The sequence below is a fragment of the Puccinia triticina genome, chromosome 5A, assembly GCF_026914185.1.
Source record: "Puccinia triticina chromosome 5A, complete sequence".
NCBI classification, from domain to species: Eukaryota; Fungi; Basidiomycota; class Pucciniomycetes; order Pucciniales; family Pucciniaceae; genus Puccinia; species Puccinia triticina.
In genome coordinates, this window is record NC_070562.1 from 6,797,673 (window position 1) to 6,811,332 (window position 13,660).

General features: G+C 46.9%; 2 protein-coding genes across 2 annotated transcripts; both read right to left on the reverse strand.

Moving 5' to 3' along the window:
- Nucleotides 1–4,267: 4,267 nt before the first annotated feature.
- Nucleotides 4,268–5,363, reverse strand: PtA15_5A782 (uncharacterized protein; the record flags this gene model as incomplete). Its single annotated transcript, XM_053169580.1, has 3 exons — nt 4,268–4,471; nt 4,546–4,609; nt 5,320–5,363. The coding sequence occupies 3 exons, from the start codon at nt 5,361–5,363 to the stop codon at nt 4,268–4,270; spliced, it is 312 nt and encodes a 103-aa protein (XP_053020763.1).
- A 141-nt stretch (nt 5,364–5,504) lies between these two features.
- On the reverse strand, nt 5,505–5,789 carry PtA15_5A783 (uncharacterized protein; the record flags this gene model as incomplete). The annotated part of the gene is made up of 1 exon (XM_053169581.1): nt 5,505–5,789. The coding sequence occupies one exon, from the start codon at nt 5,787–5,789 to the stop codon at nt 5,505–5,507; it is 285 nt and encodes a 94-aa protein (XP_053020764.1).
- Between the last annotated feature and the right edge of the window lie 7,871 nt (nt 5,790–13,660).

The following is a 13,660-nucleotide window of genomic DNA, read 5'->3' on the forward strand; positions in this document are numbered from 1 at the left end:
ATGGATGTTTCCCTTGGCTGGTATAGGGCCGGAGGGATCCCGGTATCTGGGGGGAGCGGCTCCTCTTCCGGGAGCTTGAGGAAATCCTCCTGTAGTTCCGGCAAGGCTGCTTCTAGCCCTTCGAAGCCGTTCTTCGGCGGCTGGGCTAAGACGGTACCGGTGGCGGAGCTCTTCAGAGAGGTCTCGGCCATTTCTAAGGTGAGGAGGCATGATGATTATGTGTAAGAAGGGAGGGTAATTAAGCGGTAAAATTGAGGATTAAGAGTTTTTCAAGGTTAAATACCTGAAGATTTGGAATTAGTGGAAATCCTTTTGCTTTTCCTAGTAGTAGAAGACGCTTTCTTCTTGTTTTCTCTTGCACTTGACTTCGCTGAGGGATTAGAAGTCCACTCGGCTATGTTGACGGGAGCTACGGTCTTCTTTCGTCGAGTTTTCGGCGCTTTTGCGGTAGCTATAGGGGTCCACGACGTGCTACTGATTAAGTTGCCGTTACACGGATCTGCTACTACTCTATCGTCGTAGTTTTCGTCGTCTGCGCTAGTCTGCGCCGTTAAGAATTTTTTTACGGTCAACTGCGGCAATTGTAGATAAGAAGCAGGAGAATCTTTTGAGCGTACTCCGTTTTTCGCTATCTCTTCTTGATCCGAAGATATAGAGGGTTCTGGGGAGGATAAGTCCAACGAAGGGATAAATAGCGGCGCGGAGGAGTCGCAATTCTGCACTTTCACGAGTACACAGGGCGTAAAAAAAATTTTTCAAGGGTTCAGTTAGGAAATTTATCAATATAAAAGTAATTTTGGATAATTTTAGAAGAATTTTAGCGTTAGTAGGATATGTAGAAAATTTTTTAAAGTGAATTTTTTCGAATTTTTAAGAGTTTTTTGTTTGATTTGGTCAGGATGATCAGTCCTTTGGCTTTATAGCAGTCTAGAATTATGAAAGGTGAGTAATTTTCCCGATGAGGCCCCCAATTGTGAGCCTGGGTCTCTATAGTGACCACAGGACACAAGAAATGGGGGGGCAATGATTGGATTTCTTGGGATAAAGAAACTAAAACTATAAGAGAAAAAGAGAAAGAGAAAGGGAAACCAAGCAAGATAAGGAAGAAGAGAAGTACTAGGTTATTCTAGTGGGAATGCACGTCCACTGGCAATGCTACTCTTCTGAAGAGTGCTGCTTATCTGTGCTAGAAGTGCTACAGCTTCCTCTCAGGAGGGTATCTGGATTAGATAAGTTTAAACCAGCCACAGTTTTTTAGACTTACCTCTGGACAGTCAAGGTTCTTAATGGGAAACCTGAGGGACAGCCCTGCAACCTAGATTTGTGGCAAAGGCCAAGTGATAACAAGGGACAGCCCTGTGATCAAGATAGAGGCAAAGGCCTGTAGATTTGGAGGGACAGCCCTGTGATCAAGAAGGAGGCAAAACCAGAAGAAAGAGCAGATCAAGCAAGACACAGAGTTGTACCTCTGAGATAAACAAGGTTCAGTGAAAGAGGTTACTTACTGTCAATATCCTAGGCGCCTGTGACGGTAGGTATACTGGGAGTATAGTAGGCTCTTTGGTGGTAATCCTGGAGTTATCTGGGTGGTGGTTCTGGTGTGCTGAAGTCTGTAGATCCGCCTCAGGCAAGGGGGATCCTGACTACGAAAATTTTCACAGTTTGCTTATGTAATTTACATATGTACATGTGGTTTGGCGCGCCTGGTAGCGCTGACACGTCACAACTGCGCAAGCGCGCCACAACTCAATAACTCAGGGAAGGAGTATAGTTGCAATGAATCAATAAGTTGTAACTAGGGTTAAAATTGCATGAGGAAACAGAACATGAAGTCAAAACAAGGTTATCTCTTAAGATGAAAAAGATATAAAGTAATTTATATGTAACAAAGGTAGAACAGGCAGCTTTTAGGTCAGCTGTGATGGCTCTAAGGCTGACAATGGTGAAGAGCTTAAAAGGCAGATAGTTTGGCCGTGAGTTGACTCCCCAGGCGATTGGCAATGCTGCACTTCCAGCTATCCATCGTCCTCAACCCCTCCGCTGTTGCATGTGCGCAGTCTGAGGGGCAAAGAGTGGGCCCCCCACGGGTCTGCAGCCTTTGCTGCGGGCCGGGGGCCTTCACGTCCATCACTTTTGACCTGTGCGCTTGACGCGGGCTGGGTGTTGAGCCTGTGGGCACGGCTTTGCCGCTGTTGGAAGCAGCAATGGGTAGTTACGTTACGTTATTCACGTAATTTGGGTAACATAACTACCCTTGTTACCCGCAGCTGCCTGTTACGTTATTTGTAACGGGGTCTTTGCAGGCCTTGCGTGTAACGTGAAGGGCTCTTTTTCATGCTTCAAGAGGTTCACATTATTCATATTTGTGTCAGTTTTTAATGTCTGCCGCAGGTGGAGTTGAATATTCAAGTTTTTCTCCAATTGATATTCAGGGTTTTAATTTATGCTGTTCCGAATTTTTCTTTGTTTCCCACAGTGAGTGTTGAGGGGGACCAGTCTGTTCTTTCCTTTTTATTTTTCATGATCCCCACCAAACCATCCAAACTGTTTCTGAGCTTCCAACCTTGGTGTTTTCTTGTGAAATCAAACCCCCAACCAAGCTATCAACTATTTGTCTGCCTCATCATCTGGAATTACACAGAGGGCAGCCTAAACAGAATTTTTTGCCTTCTCCCGACTGCCTCTGCCTAGGAAAATATAGAAATAAAGGTTGCTCTTAGTCAGAACTTTCCAATTCCACCTTCTTCAAGAATGTTTGCTGTGATTGAGTGATTATTGATGATGCCCCCTTTGCACCACTACTTTCCACTAACATTTAGCTCTCTGCAATGAGCCTGATCTTTATTGTAATTATCTGCGTGTGGTCAGGCTCTGCAATCCGCAAGCACCAAGTCTGCAATAGCAAGTAGAATAAGGGTAATGCCTGTCCATATAAACCACCACAACATATGGAGTCTCATAGCAGCCAAACACTTCTGTAGCCTAGTTGTTAAACAAAGAACTCTAGTACGTTCCAGCATAGCTGGTTTTGTGAGTTTGAATCTCACCAGACCCATCTCTATTTTACACTCTCTGCAACAGCTGCCTGAGTTTCAATTCTCAGAGGAGCTGTGCTCTTCTGCTTGTGAATTTACCAAAGCTCTAAACAGTAAAGCAAAAAAGAAGCCTTGGTCTCTAGTAAATATTTTAAGCGCATGCACATTGCAATCCATCTTGTCATTGTAGGGCAGATTTAAAACATGAAGCAGAAAACAATGATACAATCCGTGCCATGGTACAATTTGCTTTAAATATGTGTGTTTTATAGATTCATGGTTTCATCATCACACTAGAGGCCAAGGCGGCTGCGCCGCTGCAGATCTCATGGCAAGTGTCAGGCCAACTCTGGTTTAACGTTAGCTGAGATAATGAATCTGGTACCATGGTCATATCTCATAAATGTTTGCTGTGTTTCCCCTGCTTCTACCAGTAACAGCGGTGCACTACGAATAATCAAATTATCTCCCAAAACCCACATGACCATTTCAACTATGGTATCATTGCAAAAGGTTTGAAGCTGTAACCTCAAATTGTTTTACTACTTGATCTCAATTTGATGAAATTTTTTTATGCACATATAAATGTAAAGTGTAAGGCAAGCTCACACTTTCAATGCCAGTTCCTGCAATTCCAACCATCCTTACCCCAGAAATTAGCCCAATTGAGGTGTTCCTTCCTGTTAAATCGGTTGATTGACAAGAAAAATTTCATTATTGCACTGGGAATTCAGTTCAAATCAGCATTGCATGTACCTTGTGTGCATTACCTCAGGCAATAAACTTATTCAAATTTAATTTTGTGATTTGATTAATTCAAAACTTGAGCCAAATTGGCTCATTTCTTGTTGGGGTTTTGGAATTTGGCTACAGCACTGCCTTGATTTATCTTCTTGTTGTTTCCTTTTGACTGTAGCTGCCTGTTTGAACTCCCTTTTACAGTAGAAAGGCCCTAACACTTCACAATTACCAATTGCAAAAGAGTGATGTTATGGTAATGATTGGTCAATTGATCTCCATCACAACAGTTTTTTTTTTTTAAAAAAAAAACATCATTTTAAGCCTCATTGTACACTGCATTTAGTTTGTTTTTAGGGGAATTTTAGGTATTCTTCATGTAACCAGATCACCAGGATAGAGGTGAGATTGTCCGGCAAGAGAAGGAACCGTGATTTGGAGGAGAGCAAGAGAGAGAGATATAAATATGCAATGGAGCAGAAGGGGTGGGAGGATCAAAACAGGCCGGCAGTATTGGTTGCGAGTCCAAAAAATTTGAGTTCATGCAGGAGCACGTTAGGCTGGATCTTAATGGCATCGCCGAGGGCCAACAAGACCTCACAGATGCGGCCAAGGGTGCGGAGTTGGAGGCTCGAGAGGACCTTTTTGATCCGGATCACTTGGTTCTTGAGGATCGCCGCGAGCTCTTGGTTGGTTGACTCCAGCCGGATCGGGTAGGTCAGCAGATTGCCGTTCAGGCGCTTTGACTTCAGATGATTCTCCCCACCCCCACTCCCCCGGCTTGCTCGGCGGGTTTGGCGAGCTGGGGCTGAAGCTTAAGGGCGCATTCGCCATTGCTAGGAGGGAGGAAGGGAGGGGGGCTTATCAGCCTTGAGTCTGACAATCAGTGCAGCCAACTGTATGATATGATTGACATCCAACATTCTGGCCTCACGTCTCTCGGCAGTGCTTGCGGGCTTTGTGACGCTCGGAAAAAGGGGAAGTACATATACGCAAATGAAGGCGGGAGAGAGGACGCGCAAGGAGGATTTCGTGGTTATACAACTGACGGGGGGCATTCATGGAGCAATGAGGATCTTTTATGCCGAGGCGAGACTCTTGGGGGGATTGGACGCAGGCTCACCGGTTGGAGTCTAAGAAAAAACAGACAGTTGGTCAGTGGAGGGAGAGAAGAAGAGGGGAACGAGTGGCGGCCGGTGAGACTGACAACATAACAGGCATGTGCGCCGCCGTTGACCATAAAGTCTGTGCCGGTCACATAGCTGCTGTCCTCGCAGGCAAGGAACAATGCGCCCCGGGCCTGCTCAACTGCCTTGCCGAACCAGCCCAGTGGGAGATGGACTACCCTGCGCTCGCGCTTCTCGGGAGTGTTCAAAAAGTCCATTAGCGGGGCTGTATGGCGACCGCTTCCGGATGTCAGCTTCCGCTCAAAACGTCATCATCTGGGCCCGAGCAACTCACGCGTGCGAAGAGGACCTCTACATGGCAGAGAGAAGAGCCGGTCAGGTGGCGTCTTTGCAGTGGCTGTAGCTCGAGCAGTACTCACAGACAAAGCGCATTCACTCGGATCCCGTCTTGGGCGTGGACCATCGCCAGTTCTCAAGTGCCAGTTCTCAAGTCATCGCCAACACGGCGCCCTTGCTTGCGGTATCTGGAACCATGTTGAAAATATCAGTGGACCATGGCAGTGATGAGAAGGACAAACAAGAGATGTTAGTGCGCACAAGCGAGTCAGGGAGTGGCGGCGCCGAGCTTGGCCATAAAGCTGGCCGTGTTGATGATGCTTCCGCCCGGCTTCAGGTCCTTGCTCTCATCCACGGGGTTAGCGAGCATTGCCTGGATGCCATACTTGCAACCCCACCAGACCCCTTTGCAGTTCACACGCATTGTGAGGTCCCAGATCTTCTCCTCCGTCTGGACGGCATCCAAGTCGTCAGGATGCATGATCCCCACACTGAATGTCCCGAGACCTTCAGCTTGCATTGTTGGCCGCTCTCGGGTCAGGAGAGCAAACATATTTGTTAAAGATCATGTCCAAGCGGCCGCCCACCTCGACAGCCTTGATGTGGGTGGCGGGAGATACAGGTATGAGGCGTTGTCAGGCTGGGGGCAAGTTGGCGTGGCGGCAGGAGGCTAGGGGGTGGTTATGACAGATTGGTTGGGGGCGGAGGGAGGAGTCGTGATGGGTGTGGGTTGGGCGGCGGAATAAAGCTAAGTTGTCATGGAGTGGTAGTGGCTGCCGAGGCGATGGGTTGGCATGGCGGTGTGGAGGAGGCTGATTGAGGTGGTTGGTGGTCATTGCCTAGGTGACTGGATGGATTGATAGGTCCGAGTAGGGTGGTTGGTGGTGAGTGCGGGCATCGAGGAGGGATGAAGGTGGGGGGCAGTGGCTATAAGAAGGTGTGCGGACTGGTTGGCTAATCCCCAGGCGACTCCCAAAGCTGTAATTCCAGCCAAGGGGTCGTCTCACCACCGTCCGCTGTTGCAATTGCGCAGTCCGGCGGTGGATATTCGTGGGCCCCCCTGTGCTTTAGGGCTGGGGGTCTTCTTCCCAACACTTTTTGACCCTGCTAGACAGGGATGGGTGTTGGGCCACGGTGTGTCAGCTTGCTGCGCTGGGTGGCTGGGTGCGGGCTAGTTTTTTTGTAGCAATTTGTGTGCATTCTTTTTGTTTTTTTGGGTGTTTGTGGCAAGAGTTATTGTTTGTTGTTTCTGTGGTTTGTAAAAGGGGAAACCCTTGATCTTTTTGTTTTGTTTTGGCTACTTTGTAGGGTGAACCCTTGAATTTTTTTTGTACAAACCTGAGGCTTTAATATACTTGGATTACAGATTCCAGATAATATTAATAATCAAATATTATTCTGTGGCATGGAAGGAAAAAGAGTTTTGTAAAAATCCACACATCTCTGGAGTCTTAGTTTTGATTTGTGTATATACAGCCAAAAAGCTGGTAGTGCAGTGTTTCATCCTTGAAGTGTGCAGTATGAAAATCTTGAGTGATGCACCTGATGTTTTGTGTGGGAAATTTTCAAGCATAATTGTACATAGCTAAGTGAAACCTGCCTGTAATGATATATGATTTCAGATGAATCTAAGTTTAATCTAAGTTGGATCAGCTGCTGTATTTTCAGTTAGCTGATCCTGGCAAGAAACGTTTTTATCATAATTGGTTTGTATCAGCACAAGATAGCCCTTTTTGGTGCAACTGTCATCAATACATTGAGACCAGGCTTTTGACTCCAAACAACAGACCCAAAATCTAGCTTCTTTTTGCTCTGTGTATTTTATTACAACTTATTTTCCCATCTGGTCCTCTCAGAATATGAAAAAGGTAGTCTTACTTGTTTTGTGCTGCTTGCCAGCAACACAGTGCATGTTTGGAAAGGTTTTTGGAACAAAAGGAAAAAAAAATGCACCAAAGAGAGGTATCTTTGACAGTTACATATCATAGATTAGCAATTTATTTGCTTTGATAGAGGAGACTCATAATTTTCCTTCTGCATAACATTTACATGAATCCAGGTCCTATTTTGGCTACCCACTGGAGTAACCTGGATGAAAGCTCACAGGGGCTTAAGGTTCCCATACTTTCATATACAAAAGAAGAAAAAAAAGTTCTTGAATTTATAGAAGACATTCCAGAGCTGAAAACACAAGGGGGAGAAGCAGGGGGGATTTTGGAAACAGATGGTGAGTAACCACAATCAATTAGACTCAAGCAGTACTCACCAGAAGAATTAAATATCACCAATCTCTCTTGAATCTAATATTTAGAAATAAGAAGTCCAGAAAATTTGGAGGGTAGAAAAGGTAGGTCTATTTTGCTGTTCTTTGCTCCATGAAGTAAAAAAAAAGATGGATTTCTGAAACAAATTTGATAGTTCTTATGAAGTGCCTTCTGCAGGAATTGAATTCCTTAAAGAAAAATTCACAAGTAGTGCAATTAAGTTCTACAGATTACAATCCAAATCAACAGCAACTCTTGAAAGCTGCTATAGCAGAGGTTGACACACTTCTTTTGGTTCATGTAAAGCATAGGCTTTAAGTCTTCCTTCCAGATTCAGGAGAGGAAGAAATGTTGATGATTTTGAATGATGAGGAGCTTGGTGATCTCTTGAGATATGTCAATAGCCTGACTTATTTGATGTGAGTAAATGTGTCGACTTCTGATTCTGAATCCAATTTGTGCATGATGTATTTCAGCTTTGTTGGAAGGGGAGGCTTTTGAATTGATCCACAACCAACTGTTTTTTCTCAAATCAGGTTTGATTCAAAGAAAGAAATGGGGAAAGATCTTGGTAAGTATGTGATTAAATTGATTGAAACCAGGTGTGGAAGAGGTACTTATTGAAGGATGTATTTTCTGCAGCTCATTGCAAAGATATCCAATACAAACATGAATCACCCAAAGTTCTTAAAGGAAGGATGACTCATAGATATTATCATTGCAATTGTCCAATGCGCCAGGCAACCATCAAGTTGATGGAAAAGATGCAATATCTGTCTGATCAGATAAGTTTAATCCAATCTGAAAATGAAAATTTTGGGATCAAATGCCAAAGGATTTTTTTCCAAGCCGCTTATTTCATGTACAAGAATGAGCTCATCACTGTTCAAGATTTGCAGTCTTTGTTCAACAGACCCAATCTGCAACGTGCTGCATCACATTTGGAAGCACTGGATGCATGGGAATACATCCGAGGCCGTGCGGATGATGGGAATCGCCGGTATCCCACCTTCATAGGAGGGGTTTACAACCACTGCACTGCCAGCATTTAAGCCTCGGATGCGTCCATCCCCGTTAATCTGGGATGCACACAACTGATTTAACATTGGTTGCGCGCATCCGATGCAATCCGCATCCGAGTTGATATCGGGGGACAGTAACCCGAGGGTTTGGCCACCCGATTCAAACTCGGCTGGTCCGCGGCCGAGCCAAAACCGGCAGGCTGTCTGACCGACGAATCAAATTCCTCGATCAGTGGCCAGCCGAGTTAACCTCGGCCGCCACCAACCGAGCAATGGAAGCTCGGTTGACAGGTCAAGCGAGCTTTCATATGATATGAAAGCTCGGTTACGGACCCACCGAGTAAAATGAATATCGGTGGGTCAATCACCGATGAGTTCAAATCATCGGTGGGTAAATCACCGATGATTTCAAATCATCGGTGGGTCAACAGCCGATGATTTTGAATCATTGGCTGTTCCACCCTCCTCGGAGAACTTTCCCGGGGAGGAGCCCTCCGGCAGATAGCACGTCGAGCCACAGTGGCCGGAGCAGTCTGCTCGCTGGTCCAAGAAGTCGACTCGCCGGTCCAAGCAGACTGCTCAGACTGGCGAGCAGTGCTGCCCAATCACGTACAGGTACCTGCTCGGCGAGCAGGTCAGCCTGCTTGCCAAGCAGGTACTTATACCCGCTTCGCCAGCAGGTTAACCTGTCAAGCTGCTGGCCGAGTAGGTCGACCTGCAGGCCAAGCAGGTTCAGGTACCTGGTCAGCGAGCAGGTCAACCTGCAGGCCAAGCAGTTAAAAGAGGTTAAAAGTACCTGCTCGGCGAGCATGCTGACCTACTCGCCGAGCAGGTAAAAGCTCTTTTACCTGCTCGGCCATCAGGATGACCTGCTCGCCGAGCTTGTACGGTTACAGGTACTTGCTCCGACTCGGCCAGCAGGTCAACCTGCTGGCCAGGAAACAGTACCTGCTCGGCGAGCAGGTAAAAGTTCGCCGAGCGGGTACTTTTAGCTGCTCGGCCGTCAGGATGATCTGGTCGCCTGGTTACAGGTACGTACTCCGTCTCGGCCAGCAGGTCATCCTACTGGCAAGGAGGTAACGGTACCTGCTCGGCGAGCAGGTTGACCTACTCGCCGAGCAGGTAAAAGGTCGCCGAGCAGGTATTTTTACCTGCTCGGCCATCAACCTGGTCGCCGGGCGGGTACAGTTACAGGTACCTGTTTCGGCTTGGCCAGCGGGTCATCCTGCTTGCCACGCAGGTAACAGTACCTGCTCGGCCATTAGGATGACCTGCCCGCCAAGCAGTTGCTTTTACCTGCTTGGTAAGAAGGTTGACCTGCTCTGCAAGCAGATAGCTGTAGCCGCTTTGAAGCGGGAAGAATTACCTGCTCGGCGCTGTTATTTGCTTGGCCAGTTGACCTGCTGGACGCGCCGGAGCAGGTACCTGTAACTGTACCTGCTCGGCGAGCAGTTCATCCCAATGGTCGAGCAGGTAAAAGTACCTGCTCGGCGGTCTTTTACCTGCCCAGCAAGCTTTTACCTGCTCTGGGAGCAAAACTCCACAAGCGAACTGCTTTAGCAGTTTTCCTGGGAGCAAAACTCCACAGGCAAACTGCTTTAGCAGTTTTCCTGGGAGCAAAACTCCACAGGCAAACTGCTTTAGCAGTTTTCCTGGGAGCAAAACTCCACAGGCAAACTGCTTTAGCAGTTTTCCTGGGAGCAAAACTCCACAGGCAAACTGCTTTAGCAGTTTTCCTGGGAGCAAAACTCCACAGGCAAACTGCTTTAGCAGTTTTCCTGGGAGCAAAACTCCACAGGCAAACTGCTTTAGCAGTTTTCCTGGGAGCAAAACTCCACAGGCAAACTGCTTTAGCAGTTTTCCTGGGAGCAAAACTCCACAGGCAAACTGCTTTAGCAGTTTTCCTGGGAGCAAAACTCCACAGGCAAACTGCTTTAGCAGTTTTCCTGGGAGCAAAACTCCACAGGCAAACTGCTTTAGCAGTTTTCCTGGGAGCAAAACTCCACAGGCAAACTGCCTTAGCAGTTTTCCTGGGAGCAAAACTCCACAGGCAAACTGCTTTAGCAGTTTTCCTGGGAGCAAAACTCCACAGGCAAACTGCTAATCCACTCACTGCAGCGAAAATGGAAAGCAGCACACAGCTGAGTATAAGGGTGAAAGCGCTGTGAGACTCCAAAAGCGGTTTGCACCTCTTATGGCTGAATTTAGAGAAGTATGTGTGGGGAAACCCCTGCTTCTCTGAAAGACAAAGACTGACAACACCCCCAGCTAGGCTGGAAGCAAGAAGACAGTGGTCTAGTGTAGTTGAATACTTTTCTTACAAGTGACGCACAATGTACTGTGTATTGCAAGATATAAAGCTAGTATTTTATTATGTGGCAGAGAGTGTGAGGGTGACAATTTATTTGAATCTCGTGGGGGGAATGATCTCCTTGATTGGATGCCATTCCATGGATGGGGGGAAAAGGAAGAGAGAGCCCCTCCTTATATAGGAAAATGTGAGGCATTTGTGCTGGTGGTCTATGTACATGAGGGGTTTTGGCTGGTGTGCCTTTACAAATGCTGTGCAAATACAACTATGTACAGTGTGGCAGTGTAGACATGAGCAAATTTACCTGGTGATCTAGTTACAAGTGTGGCTTACACAGCCCTCTGGTTGCTATGGAGTCTTCTCAAGTGACCCGCACAGCTTTCTGCATTGCTGTGTAGTCTGCTTGAGTGACTTGCACAGCCCCATGGTTACTATGCCGCTTTATTAATGTGGCTTGTGGTTGCTAGGTTACTGTAATAAGTGGCTTGTGGTTGCTACACAGCCACATCTGAGGCTGGCTGGTTGCTATGTAGCCGCATATATACACACATATATATGTAAAACTGTGTATGTAAGCTGAAGGGAGTGTGTGTATCCCTAGGTGGTGTAATGTAACACTACATATGTAAACTAGAAATTTTTGAATTTTTCCATCCGGAACCAAAGCGTCTACCACAGCGCTGCACTACAACAAGCGCTGTGGAACTACTCTTGGGATGAATAGAGCTGGAGAGGCAATGGTGCTTTAATGGGCTGCCTCTCTGGGAACAAGAAAAAGATATAAGAGTGTGGACTCTTATGGAAAGAAGCAGTTTGCTTGTGGAGTTTTGCTCCCAGAGCAGGTAAAAGCTTGCTGAGCAGGTAAAAGACCGCCGAGCAGGTACTTTTACCTGCTCGACCATTGGGATGAACTGCTCGCCGAGCAGGTACAGTTACAGGTACCTGCTCCGGCGCGTCCAGCAGGTCAACTGGCCAAGCAAATAACAGCGCCAAGCAGGTAATTCTTCCCGCTTCAAAGCGGCTACAGCTATCTGCTTGCAGAGCAGGTCAACCTTCTTACCAAGCAGGTAAAAGCAACTGCTTGGCGGGCAGGTCATCCTAATGGCCGAGCAGGTACTGTTACCTGCGTGGCAAGCAGGATGACCCGCTGGCCAAGCCGAAACAGGTACCTGTAACTGTACCCGCCCGGCGACCAGGTTGATGGCCGAGCAGGTAAAAATACCTGCTTGGCGACCTTTTACCTGCTCGGCGAGTAGGTCAACCTGCTCACCGAGCAGGTACCGTTACCTCCTTGCCAGTAGGATGACCTGCTGGCCGAGAAGGAGTACGTACCTGTAACCAGGCGACCAGATCATCCTGACGGCCGAGCAGCTAAAAGTACCCGCTCGGCGAACTTTTACCTGCTCGCCGAGCAGGTACTGTTTCCTGGCCAGCAGGTTGACCTGCTGGCCGAGTCGGAGCAAGTACCTGTAACCATACAAGCTCGGCGAGCAGGTCATCCTGATGGCCGAGCAGGTAAAAGAGCTTTTACCTGCTGGGCGAGTAGGTCAGCATGCTCGCCGAGCAGGTACTTTTAACCTCTTTTAACTGCTTGGCCAGCTGATAGATAAATTCTTCAAGGAAGTTCTACAAGATGGCATCATGCGGCCATCAAAATTGCCCTGGTCAGCTCCCCTGATCCTGGTGAAAAAGCGGGATGGATCTTTGCAGGTGTGTGTATACTACCGTAAACTGAATTCACTAACAATCAAGAACTCATATCCGCTGCCAAGAATTGATGACACATACCAATTCTTAGAAGGAGTGTCTGTCTTCAGCTCTATTGATGCAAAGTCTGGCTTTTGGCAAGTAAAACTCTTGGATTGATCAATTGAAAAAGCAGCCTTCAGTACGCGCAACGGCGCGTACAAGTTCCTTGTTATGCCTTTTGGTCTCTGTAATGCCCAAAAACCTTTCAAAATATGATGAACTCAATTCTTTGGGAATGCCTAGGTAAATATGCTTTGGTGTATCTTGACAATGTCATTGTTTCTTCTAAATCTATGGAAGAACACAAGACCCATATGAAAAGGGTATTTGAACTGTTGAAAGAAAAAGACCTCGTAATCTCAGAGAAGAAATGCAAGTGGGCCAAGAAAATTCAAAAGTCAGAGGTCAAAGTAAGAAAACATTTGATCAAGAATGTGTTATTGAGCATGTATTGGGTGAGTATTTTGTAATAAAGTGTGTATTGACTGTGTATAGATAAAAAAATAAGGGGAAAGGGCTAGGCCTGGATGTCTTTACATTTTCTAACTCGTTTTCTTCACAACCTGTGCCAAAGTTAAGCAGTGCGAGATATCTCAAGGATTGATGTTTAGATAAAAGCTAATTCCCTATCCAATATTTCGGCAAAGTCAAAGCAAAACAGACCAGGAGTACCAATTCCACTCATTGAGCTGGAGCAACGTTGTGGGCGCAGCACAGCGGTTAGCGCTGCGCTTACCTGCAGTGCAGCAGGCGCAAAAAAGTGTGGAAGCACAGCATGCAGCGCCTTGGGAGTGTTGCACTGCACTTATTTTGCGGAATTAGTGCAATATTTGTGCTTTGCTTTTGCTTTATAGGCAGGGTAAGATGTGCGCAGCGGGAATCCGCTTGCCTGGCCGCTTTTTGGGTCAGCTGTGAAGCGCCCCCCACTGTGATTTTCTTAAACCACACTTTTTGAAGCAAAGATCAAAAGCACATGCAACATTGCTTGCTGTTGCCATCAGCTTCCACCGCCCCAGTTCACCTGGTGTTGCGCCCCTACCAGTAAGTCTGTCCATGATTTCCGCAGCCATCCTACTCC